The sequence below is a fragment of the Scyliorhinus canicula genome, chromosome 16 (assembly GCF_902713615.1).
Source record: "Scyliorhinus canicula chromosome 16, sScyCan1.1, whole genome shotgun sequence".
NCBI classification, from domain to species: domain Eukaryota; kingdom Metazoa; phylum Chordata; class Chondrichthyes; order Carcharhiniformes; family Scyliorhinidae; genus Scyliorhinus; species Scyliorhinus canicula.
In genome coordinates this window covers 120543453-120556207 of record NC_052161.1, presented here as the reverse complement: position 1 = coordinate 120556207, position 12755 = coordinate 120543453, and the positions used below count along the sequence as shown (strand labels likewise).

The following is a 12755-nucleotide window of genomic DNA, read 5'->3' as shown; positions in this document are numbered from 1 at the left end:
GGGTCACTGTCTGTGTGGAGGTCTCCGTGTTTGCTTGGGTCTAACCCCCACAACCCAAAGATGTGCAGGGCAGGAGGATTGCCACACTAAATTGGCCATTCATTGGAATAAAAATTGGGCACTTTAAATTTAAAACAAGATATGGGGCATCAAGAACAGGCTAAATACAGGACCAATGATCAGTGGGCCAGACCGACCCCTAGTCTTGAAAACAGGATATGTTGTGATCCATCGAATCCGGTACACCCAGCCTCTACATCAAGATCAACAAAACATGCCAGCCAATCCCGGAACTCACTCGGGATCTCTTCCACCTGCTTTCCCCAGGGGCTGGGCCCAGGAGCATACCAAACTCAGCCTCCTCCCAAACCCTACAGGATGGACAGCAAGCCATGCAACAGGAACTCGCCAGTGAAGAGATGGGTCCCCACAGAGAAGTGCCCTCTCAAGTACAAGAACTTCCTCATTTCTTTGTTTTTAAGACAAAGATAGATAGATTTTTGAACAGTAAAGGAATTAAGAGTTATGGTGAGCGGGTAGGTAAGTGAAGCTGAGTCCACATAAAGACCAGCCATGATCTTATTGAACGGTGGAGCAGATTTGAGGGACCAGATGGTCTACTCCTGCTCCTAGTTTTTATGTTCTTATGTTCCATAAAAGTACCCTGAAAATGTCATGTAATAATGAACACTGATCTTCATCTGCAATTAGGTTCAAATCATTTTCTCACTCTTGTTACTATGAAGTACAAATTACAGGCCAAGGGTCAAACAAAGGTAAGTCTGGGGTCAGTCTGGATTTACTCCGTCCGGATTGCATTCTGACACCCCAAGGTAGAAAACTGAGCTACAAAGCAAGTGACAAAATAGGCTGCCTGCACTCGCTCCTGGCTGGGAAATGTAACTGGATTTTGTCTTTTGTTTAACTTACTGACTGATTTACCAGTTGTCAGACTCTTCTATGTTACCTGACAGCTGAGTCTTGTTTTTCAGTATCTGAATCCCAACTTGCTGGCAGTGGTTACTGAGAGCATTGATATGCACCATGAACGGACCTTCATCTGTGTCTATCTTATTGACGGAGTGACTGGACGAATCGTCCATGAATCTGTGCAGCGGAAAGCGAGGGGACCAGTTTACGTTGTGCACTCGGAGAACTGGGTTGTGGTAAGGATGTGGGGTAAATGGTGGATCGTTGTCCGTTCCCCCGTATGAATGATTGTTCCTAGCTCAGATACTCAAATCTCACCCATGTGATCATTCAGCAAATTGCGTCAAGATCCTTGTTTTACTGAAATGTCCTTGCCCAGTTCCCCTACCATGCCACCTTTCTGTGTTTTTACAAACATCCAGCAAAACCATTTTTTCAATAGTTCCTTCAGGCATTCCTTTCTGTTTCTCTCCTGTTCCACGTGCACAGCGGTGTTTTTCTGTAAGTGATGAATTCTATATAAGTGTAGTATGTACCTTTTGTCTAGGGGAGTTTGTTGTGGTGGGTATCATAGCTGAGCACGATCCAGTCTTCAACTGACTCATCCAATTGTGTTTCCAATGGAAGTTTTGGACAGCAATTGGAAGGGACTGGAAAGTTGATTCCAGATTATAAGCATGTGACGTTAGAGTTAAATAACATGATTATATTGGGATAGTGTGGTGGGAAGGCTCCTGTAGTCACATTTGTATATTAATCTGGGCAGCACAGTGGTTAGCACTGTTGCCTCACTGCACCAGGGAGCCAGGTTCGATTCCTGGCTTGGGTCCCTGTCTCTGTGAAGTCTGCACCTTCTCCTCGTGTTTGCATGGGTTTCCTCCGGGTGCTCCGGTTTCTTTCCACAAGACCTGAAAGACGTGCTATTTTAAAAAGTATATATTTTTATTCTCCTTTTTCACATTTTCTCCCAAATTTACACCCAACAATAAACAATAATCAGTAACGAATATAATGTCAATCCCCATATCAATAACAACAATCCCATCCTCCCACCAAACCCCCAGACATTGGCCCGCATGTTAACATAAACAAATAACAAAAAGGAATCAGGGATCACCCATAGTCACCATTAACCCCCCCCCCCCCAAATGTTCGATGTAATCCAATTTTGAAAGTGCGTAATTAATAACGCCCATGAATTGTAGAACCCCTCCATCCTTCCCCTCCGTTCAAATTTGACTTTCTCAAGAGTCAAGAATTCCAGCACGGCCCCCCGCCACGCCAGGGTACAAGGTGGAGAGATTGCTCTCCATCCCAACAGGATCCGCCTTCGGGCGATCAACGAGGCGAAGGCTACAACATCTGGCTCCGCACCCGTTTCCAACCCCAGCTGATCGGACACCCCGAATACGGCCTCCCGAGGACCAGGGTCCAGTTTCACGGGCACCACTTTAGAGATTACCCTAAAAACCTCCTTCCAGTAATCCTCCAGTTTTGGACAGGACCAAAACATATGAACATAAAGGACCCCCCCCCCCCCCCCCCCCCCCAATCTCCCCCACCAACACAACGTTCACACACACCTTCTACCCCCTCAAAGAGCTGGCTCTGAAAGATGTGCTCGTTACGTGAATTGAACATTCTGAATTCTCCCTCAGTGTACCCGGATGGCGGCGTAGAGTGGTGACTAGGGAATTTTCACAGTAACTTCCTTGCTTTGTTAATGTAAGCCTACTTGTGACACTAATAAAGATTACTATTATTACTGTTGATTCTACAATTAAGTTTTGTAGTAAATTTGGGTGTTTATTGATTCATTTGTTTGCACAACAACTTTCCTCCTCCCCACCCCACCCCAATCTCTGTGTGGGACAAATGCTATAATGTCTCAGCTACAGGCACAATCCTCCACTGTTAGATGACATGTGACTATTTGGAGTGATCCATTATCTGCTGCTCTGCAATAAATATGCCTGTGCTGGGCATCCTATTACTGGCTCACACTGTTCCTAAAATATTTAAGAAACTGCTTGTCCTGATGTATACTGTCCCTTTGTCTGAAGGTTATCTAATTAGTTTCTAGACACTGTCTAGACTTGGTGGGTGCCCTGCACATCAACCCTAACCCTATTCTCTGGTGTTCCTTTGCTACCCTAGTACCAATACTGGAACACAAAGTCCCGAAGGAATGAAATGACTGTTTTGGAATTGTACGAGGGAACTGAGCAATACAACAGCACAGCATTCAGCTCGCTCGATCGCCCCTTTTCCCCCATCGTCTTTCAGCAGTCCTACATCTTTCCGTCAGCCATCAGTCTGGTGGAAGCCACGATCACGGACAAAGGGATCACCAGCCGCCACCTGCTAAGTAAGTGATATTTAGGGGAGATGGTGGCGTAGTGGTAATGTCACCGGATGAGTAATCCAGAATCCCGGAGCCTTACTCTGGGGACGTGGGTTCATAATCCCACCGTGGAGGCTAGTCTCAAATGGTGAAACCATCATTCAGTGTCATAAAATCCTGTCTGGTTCATTAATACCCTTTTAGGGAGGTAAATCTGCATTATTACCTCGTCTGGCCTTAATATGATTCCAGACTCACAGCAATGTGATTGACTCACAGCAATGTGAGGGCAGCACGGTAGCATGGTGGTTAGCATAAATGCTTCACAGCTCCAGGGTCCCAGGTTCGATTCCCGGCTGGGTCACTGTCTGTGCGGAGTCTGCACGTCCTCCCCGTGTGTGCGTGGGTTTCCTCCCACAGTCCAAAGATGTGCGGGTTAGGTGGATTGGCCATGCTAAATTGCCCGTAGTGTCCTAAAATGTAAGGTTAAGGGGGGGTTGTTGGGTTACGGGTATAGGGTGGATACGTGAGTTTGAGTAGGGTGATCATTGCTCGGCACAACATCGAGGGCCGAAGGGCCTGTTCTGTGCTGTACTGTTCTGTGTTCTGTGACTCTTAACTGCCCTTTGAAATGGCCTAGCAAGCCATTCAGTTCAAGGGAAATTTGGAATGTGGTGGCTTTGCCAGCGATGCCCACATTCCATGGAAGAATATTTTAAAAACTAATATTTGGGTACTATGGGCAAGCAAGTAGCTGATGATGAATAGGGAGTGTTTGTTCTGGGCTGACGGAAGAGATTCATTAGGATGGTATCACGGTCGGTAGGCTTTAGTTATGGGGAGCGAGAATGAAACTAGGACTTTGAAGAGATTTGATAGAGGCGTTTAAATTTATGCAAGGTTTTGAAAAGGTAAATGGCTAAAACTGGTTGCTTTGGTCAATCAATGTATTGTTGGAAGGCATAAATTGATCATAAAAGAAAATCAAGGGAGAGTTTGGAACAAATTTTAGATGGAGAGGTTTACTAGAACAAGCAAACAGATCATAATAGCTTTGAGAAGAGAAGTAGATAAGGGTTTGAAAGAAAACAAAATTTATGGTTGTTCTAAATAAATAGTCTTTTTCACAGAGCTAGCACAGACAGGTGTGACAGGTTTCTATATTGTTGCCAGTTAATGGGGTTGGATTATTTTATTTTGCTGTCTAGTTAGTCTCTGACTCTAATGGATTTTTCTTTTGTCTTGCAGTTGGACTGCACTCTGGAGGAATTCTTTCTTTGCCAAAAGCATTCCTGGATCCTCGACGCCCAGAAGTTCCATCCGAGCACACCCGGTAAGCTGACAAAACTCTTTTCTCTGGGTCAGGTACAGTGATCTGTTGATTGGGTAGAGCTAATGTCAGACGTGCAATATCTGGTGGTATATATTGGGATGAATAAACGCAGAATGCAACTGATGCAGTTAGGTTTGCATTCAGCTAGTCTGTTGTACTGTTTTGCAACGCCTGAAATTAAAGCTTTTTATTTTCTTAATCCTTTTTGTCTTTTTTCAGGGAAGAGAACTTAATTCCGTACGCTCCAGAACTCCCAATTCGATCAGAGTGGTACATCAACTACAATCAGTCTGTTTCCAGAGTACGAGGAATTTACACAGCTCCTTCTGGTCTGGAGTCAACGTGCTTGGTCAGTGTGCAACTCGACCTGCCAGCAGTCACAATATTGTCGGTTTAAATGCCTTATTTCAAATGAGCAGGAGTCGGCCATTCAACCCTTAAGCCCATCACAAGATCAGTCAATTGAAGCGGGCAGTCTAGGTTATGATTATAAAATGACCCGTATTAAGATTGTTCTCATCATTACTTTTATGGATGATGTTTGTCATAATCCACAAGATGTTTGGAGATCCTTGCAACCAAAGTTGCTTTATTTTAAATGCATTCCGTTTTCAGATCATGCCCTATGTTGTATATATTTCTTTATTTCTCTTGCTTGACTTTGTTCCAGTTTAATAATGAGAGTTTTAGTGTTGTAGACTTCACTGCTGATGGTATGATACTACTTCACATTTTAAAAAAAATTTAGAGTACCCAATTATTTTTTCCAATTAAGGAGCAATTTAGCATGGCCAATCTACCTATACTGCACATCTTTTGGGTTGTGGGGGTGAAACCCACGCAGACACGGGAAGAATGTGCAAACTCCACACGGACATTGACCCAGGGCCGGAATTCGAAACCGGGCCCTCAGCGCTGTTGGCAGCAATGCTAACCACTGTGCCACCATGCTGCCCCCTACTACTTCACATTTTGATGGGGAATCATTTTGACTGTTTTTGCCCAACGACCCTCCCCTTTTCATTCCCCAGCAGAAACATTGCTCAGGCAGTACTGAGTAGTTGGACTTTCTAATCTGTGTTGCCTGTTTTGTGGGATAAATATAAGAGTGACAGAGGATTACCAAAGAAGAATCAGTACAGTACTCCAAACATAAACACGGGTCAATCAAAATTAAAGCAGCTCAATATGTGCAAAGTTGTCACCAGATGGGAACACATCCCAATATGGCAAGTGTCCTGAAGGACCATAGTATAAAACAAATTATAATAACGATGCACAGTGCAGTGACACACACATACTTGATATTCACAATCATTTAGGATTTAGTTGCTATTTTTATACCCCGTATTGCTTACTGGTCACCCAAGTCCTCAAACTGTGCTGACCAACATTGCATATTCTCTCTTCAGAACCATCCAGCAACTGATGAGGCTAGGGGAGAGAGGCAGATAGAACAACCTGCCCCCCTTGGGCCGTGTCCAATTGGCACCTGTGCTAAACTGAGTTACAGTCTGATCTTCCATAACCCCAGACTAGTGAGGTACATTGGTGAAGTGTATTTATGGATAGGGACATATCACTAATTATCAAAGAACCTAAATGAAAAGGAATGGCTGGCATGCTGGAATCTAACCAGTGAGTTTGTTTGCTCTGTTTTTCAGGTTGTTGCCTATGGACTGGACATCTTCCAGACTCGAGTTTACCCATCAAAGCAATTTGACGTTCTAAAGGATGATTACGATTATGTGCTCATCAGTAGTGTTCTCTTTGGGTTGGTTTTTACAACCATGATCACGAAGCGCCTTGCCCAGGTGAAGCTCCTGAACCGAGCTTGGCGATAGATACCAATCGGCACAGAAGAGAGTAGTTATCTTGTAATAGAGAGGAACAGAAGATGGGTGCAACCTTATCAGGGACCCTGATGGAGTTGATGCTCTTGTGCCCATGTACATACTATGTATATTTTTTGTAACACACTCTCATTATGAGAAGCAGAGTGATGGACACTTTCATGAGTAGATTTTTAAGAAAAAATTGGTTTAATTGCTGTAAAAATAATTGAAGCGTTTCTATTGATCAGAAATTTTTTTGAGGTAAAAGATATTTTTGTTCCTGCAGAGCTTGGAGTTAAAACGGGAGCTGTTGAAAGTGAGATGTTGTGATTAATAGCAAAGCTGAATTTGAAAGTTTCCCACTGCTGCGCTTTAAATCTTTAGCTTTTGTTGTGTTTTTGGAGCTAGTTGATATTTGATAATAGAACATGGATATTGCATCCGGCTCAGGTTCCCCTTTAAACACAAGTGCCGGAGACTAGTTTCATTGTTAGAACATTGGACAGAAAACCTCAATCTGTACACAGTTTAAGTTGCCCAGTGTTCTGGTGTTGTTCTTTTTGGTCTCATGCTCCTTTGTGAGGCAGGGTTTCAAATCTTTTCAAAAGAGCTTGTCTGCAATGCTAAGGCACTGCCACCAGATGTTGCTAGAGTGTTTTTTTTTGGTCTGGCTCGGCACTAGATCCACGTTTATAGGAAAGTGCACCACTATATCCTCCATCCACCTGTGGGCATCCTCTTCAGTCCCAACACTTCTAAATGGACAATAAATTACTGACTTGGCGTTCTTTATTTTAGTGCCATGATTATGTTATCTTCTCCCAGTGTAATGAACAATCACACTTTGCGGTGTTGCATGTTGATGGTTTTTGTGAGGAGTGGTTGATAGTGGATTGCTGATTGATTACTTACATGAATTTGAAGTAGTTGCTGTTAATTGTTTTGAGTAAAATCCTGAAACTTGTATGGGGGGGGGGGGGGGGGGGTGCATGTACCTTCCAGTGTCACCTGACAAATGAATTGAAATACAAAAAAATTCAGAAAAATTTCAACAGTTACAACTTGCAAGCATAACTTAGGAGTAGAAGATTTTGACTGTTTATGATTTTAAGTTATGGATGTTTGATACTGAACTCCTGAAAACCGTGACAGGATTTTAGAGCCAAATTAAAATGTGCAATGGATGAATGAATGAACAGGATTGAAGCCTGATCTGTGTGAATATCCGAGATTCTAATCATGTGCCCAAGTTTCAGCATCGTGTTGCAGGAAAGGGAGGGTTAGTATGACGGCACCAAGCTTTTGCAGGTTAGTTTTGTGTCTTCTCTCCCATTCCTGTAACTCGAGTACAGCCACATCAAAAACATTGATACTTGAAATGGATACATTAAAGGTTGTTTAATAGTATATATTAATTTATGTTTCACGGGTTGTTTTTGAAGCCACTAAATAAACTGTTACTGTGACATTCAACTTGTTTTTTCTTTTCTGAGCTGCAGAAGATGTAATATTTAAGATGTAATATTGTGCTTTGTGCAGGTTAATGCATGGATAACAACTTGCTCCACAGTAATGATACTTTCCAAATATCTTTCTTTCACCCTAAATTTAATGGGAGGACAGTCTTGTAATGCCACTGGTGGCTCCTTTTCAACATAGTGGGTTACAGAGGCTGATGTTGCAATTTGATTGCCTTAATATTTGGGGTTATAAAATATTGCTAATTGTAACAGCTGATTTTCCATTTAATGCCCAAGATCTGCTGTAATTGATTCCTGTTGAAATGGGCTTCCACCACCACTTGATATGAAAATGTGTGGAACTGTATTTTAAAAGCCGTTTATACATCAGTGAAACAGGAAGGTCCCACAAACAGCAATGTAATAATTAACTAGGTTTTTGTGAGACTGGATGAGAAAATTGTTGGCCAGGGCATCTGTGGAAAACTTCCAATCGTGCTGTGGGATCATTTGTGCTACCTGAATGGACAGACAGCCCCTCTCGCGGTGCAGCACTGAAATGTCAACCCAGATTATGTGCTGAACTCTTGGTATGGGGCTCAAACGCACAGCAAGAATGTTATAATTGAACCAAGGCTGTCACACAATGTAAAAGTGAGTACATCAATTAAAATCTAAGATTTAGGAATATTTCCTCAGATCAAAGGTGTAGAACTTCAATGGATTTCTATTAAGTCGGTCTATTTTCTAAACTTGTGGGGTAATGAACACAAAATAGTTCAAATTTTAATGTTTTCAGTATAAGTGCTTCTATGGTTTCAAGTGATGGGGAGATGGTGGCATACTGGTAATGTCATTGAACCGGTAATTCAGAAGTCCAGGCTAATGTGCTGGGAACATGAGTTGAAATCCACCATGGCAACTAGTGGAATTTCTAAGTACATTTAATAAATCTGAGTAATGGTGACCGTTAAACTATTATTGATTGTTATAAAGGCCCATCTGCTTCACAAATGCCTTTTAGGGAAGAAAATCTGTCATCTGTACCTGGTCTGACCTATATGTGACTCCTGGCCCACAATAATGGGGTTTGACTCCCTACGCTCCTCTGGAATGTTGAGTTCAAGGGCAGTTGGGGATGGGCAATGGGTGCAGGCTTTGCCAGTGATGCCCACATCCCCTTCCGTGAAAGAATAGAAAAAACTTTTGACACAACCAAAAGTTTCAAGTTATAAACACTTAGTTTCAAAGTGGGGGGAGAGAAGTGAGATATGGTGTTGGAGTGGGAGGAGGCTGGTCTTGTTAATAAGCACTGGTACAGGCCACTTTGGCCAAATGACGTATTTCCATGTTGTAGCGTTGACATAACTGTTCTAATTGTCCCATTTGATCAGATGTTGATCGTTTCCTTTCCATTCCTCTTGACCTCGGGTTGTGTATCATTCCCTTTTGAAGACTATTTATCTTTATTAAGCATATTTTTTTTTTTTTTTTTTTTTATAAATTTAGATTAGCCAATTATTTTTTCCAATTAAGGGGCAATTTAGTGTGGCCAATCCACCTACTCTGCACATTTTTTGGGTTGTGGGGGCGAAACCCACGCAGACACGGGGAGAACGTGCAAACTCCACACGGACAGTGACCCAGAGCCGGGATCGAACCTGGGACCTCAGCGCCGTGAGGCGGTTGTGCTAACCACTAGGCCACCGTGCTGCCCTTTATTAAGCATATTGAGAGCTGGGGTGAGGTTGTAGGAGAAATGTGACAGTTGTAAGCTGAACAGTGAGTGGAGGCCAGGCACTAGGAGGTATTTGAACGCACCTAATTGTTTAATGTTCCTTATTGCTGGACTACCAACTGAAGTTATCCAGGTGGCAAATGAGTGGGATGCATTTGGTTAAGTGAAAGGGCAAAACCTTTGCAGATGGAGTTCAAAATGCAAGGTGTTAAGTCATCCATTTTGAAACCGTGAAAGATCCGAGCTACTTGAGAGGTCCAGTATAGAAATTACAAAAAGTTAATGAATAGGTACAAAGTCTAATTTAAAAGGCTACTGGAATGTTGGGTGTTATCCTATGGACTGGAAGTTAAGCTACATTTGTATACGGCTCTGATTAAACCTAATTTAGAGTACTTTAGAGATCAGTAAGCGGGCGCGAGAGCAGTGGAAGACAGACATCACCCAAGTGAGACACAGTCCAAATGAGTATATTGGGAATTTGGAGCAAAGTGGGAATTTGGTGCAACGGGGAAAGAGATGCTCTTTTGCTTTCTAACTTTTCACCCTGGTTTTGACTTGTGGCAGGAGGAATATTTGGTGAGTATTTCAGCTGCTGTGAGGCAGCAGTGGGGGAACAAAAAGACAACCTCAAGGTCAAAAGAAACTGGTAAGTTGATTGGCCGGTAAATGCTCAGTGTAAGAAAAACCTGTGCCTGGAATAAGTGAAAATTAGACCCGAATATAGTTTGGTGATACAAGTCGTCAAAAATAGAATAGAGTGAAAATCATCTGGAACTAATGGGCAATTTATTTCAGTTTCTCACCATTTCATTTGAGATGGGAGATTTTTTTTGGTTAGGCTATTCAGTACTGGTGTCACGGGGGTGCAGTGGTTTACACTGCTGCCTATAGCGCCGACGGCCCAGGTTCGATCCCGTCCCCGGGTCACTGTGTGTGGAGTAAAGTAAGAGAAGTAAATGCTCCCTTGGGTGTAAAATAATAATAATAATAATTGCTTATTGTCACAAATAGGTTTTAATGAAGTTACTGTGAAGAGCTCCTGAATAACACAAGTGATTGTAGCTTGAGGAAAATCAGCTTAGTCATTTAGCTGGAGGCTGACTTTGGACACTGTAACATGTCAAGGAGGAGGAGAGTTACCTGGATGCTTTCTTTCAGGAAGTGGTCTCATCCCTTAGGACAGGGTATTCTGGTTTGGAAAGTGATCCGGGACAGTGGGAAGGGCGCATGATTGCAGATGGTGTAGGTAAAGGAACCAGAGGGCAGGAGTGTCGGCCCCTCCAATTGTCGAACAGGTTTGAGGTTCTCTGCTTGTTTGAATGAGTGGAGGCTGCAGTGTAGGTGAGCTAACTAGCTATGGCACTGTGGTACAGGAAGCCATTCGAGTGGGGGGAGCACATAAGAATCTAGAGGTAATAGGGGATGTATAGTGAAGGGATTGACATTGTTCTCGTCAGCAAAGAGCCAGAATCCAAACTGCTATGTTGCAGAGTTCGGTTCCAGAGTTCAGAACACCTGCTCCAGGCTGGAAAGGAACATGCAGTGGGAGGATCCCATTGTTGTGGTCCTTGTAGGTACCAACAACTTAAGTAGAATGAGGAAAGAGGTTCTGCATAGAGATTTTGAGGAGTTAGGCACTAAATTAAACAACAGAACCCTCCAAGGGTTTCCTGGATTATTATCTGAGCCGCAAGCACATTGGCATAGGGTACATGAAATTAGAAAGATAAATATGTGGCCCAAAGACTGGTGTGGGAGAAGTGGGTTTTGGTTTGTGGGGCACTGGGGATAGTGGGCTGTACCATTGGGACGGCTTACATCTGAACCATGCTGGGACCAGAGTTCTTGCAAGCAGCATAACTAGGGAAGTAGTGAGGGTTTAAACTAAATAGAAGGGGGATGGTTCTGGAGAGGAAATTTGTAAGTTTACAAAGAAAAGGATATGGCTGCATTGCAAGGCAGTTATTTAGGTAATGTTAGGATCCTGGATGAAAACCCGACTATTTAAAATTCATAAAACTGAGGAAAAGTTACTGCATCACACAATTGATAACACCAACCAATAGGTTATCTGTTATGTTAAAACTAACATTAATTTAAAGATAGAATTAACCACATTAACAACAGAGAAATAGCTGTACAGTTAACAGTTACAACAGTTCTTAAATGAAAGAAGAAACTTTAACTTCCTAAACCTGCCACTATATTCCAATTAAGCAAGACGATATATTTCAAATACCACTCATGAGTAAAGTTTTAAAACATTTTCCAATTCAGGGGCAATTTAGCATGGCCAATCTACCTACCCTGCACATCTTTGGGTTGTGGGGGCGAAACTCACGCAAACACTGGGAGAATGTGCAAACTCCACATGGACAGTGCCCCAGAACCGGGACTGAACCTGGGACCTCGGTGCCGTGAGACAGCAGTGCTAACCACTGTGCCACCGTGCTGCCCTCATGAGTAAAATTAATCAGGTTTTTTTTATTTGCTTTTCATTGGAGGATCTTTGGAGAGAGAATCTTTCAGGACCAAAACTGAAACACCTCCGTTCAGCTTAAAATCCTAGGAAGAACTAACTTTTTCAGACAGACTTGGCTCCCCCTTAATTACATCAACTGTATCCAAAGCATAAGGCATTCTTCTATCGTCTCCCACAAGGTGTGCCATGAATTCTTTAGCCAGGACCAAACACAATAACCCTCATAATCTATTCGTAGAACATTTCACCTGCAAAATGAATTATTTTCTCACTTTTATACCTTAATCACACCTTTAATAGACAAACTGACTATGCATCTTAACCCAGGTTTTAATAACATTACTGCATAACAATATATAAAATTTAGCAATTTCTTACATAATCTTTATTTCTGTCAGAAGTAGGCTTACATTAACACTGCAATGAAGTTACTGTGAAAATCCCCTAATCGCCACACTCCGACACCTGTCCGGGTACACTGAGGGAGAACTCGGAATGTCCAATTCACCTAACATCAGATCTCTCTGGACTTGTGGGAGGAAACCAGAGCACCCGGAGGAAACCCACGCAGACACTGGGAGAACGTGCATTCATCAAATGAATAATATCCATAATGTGACAGGAAGGGGC

General features: G+C 42.7%; 1 protein-coding gene across 2 annotated transcripts in view; it reads left to right on the top strand.

Annotated features, from left to right (window-relative positions):
- Window positions 1-7915, top strand: part of emc1 (ER membrane protein complex subunit 1) — a 42599-nt gene extending 34684 nt beyond the window's left edge. For both annotated transcript variants that reach the window (XM_038821712.1, XM_038821711.1), the window contains 5 exons: window positions 993-1166; window positions 3088-3298; window positions 4523-4607; window positions 4827-4956; window positions 6272-7915. In XM_038821712.1, coding sequence (XP_038677640.1) covers window positions 993-1166; window positions 3088-3298; window positions 4523-4607; window positions 4827-4956; window positions 6272-6451 — 780 coding nt within the window. In that variant the 3' untranslated portion in view covers window positions 6452-7915. The remainder of the gene's footprint in view (window positions 1-992; window positions 1167-3087; window positions 3299-4522; window positions 4608-4826; window positions 4957-6271) is intronic.
- The last annotated feature ends 4840 nt before the right edge of the window (window positions 7916-12755 follow it).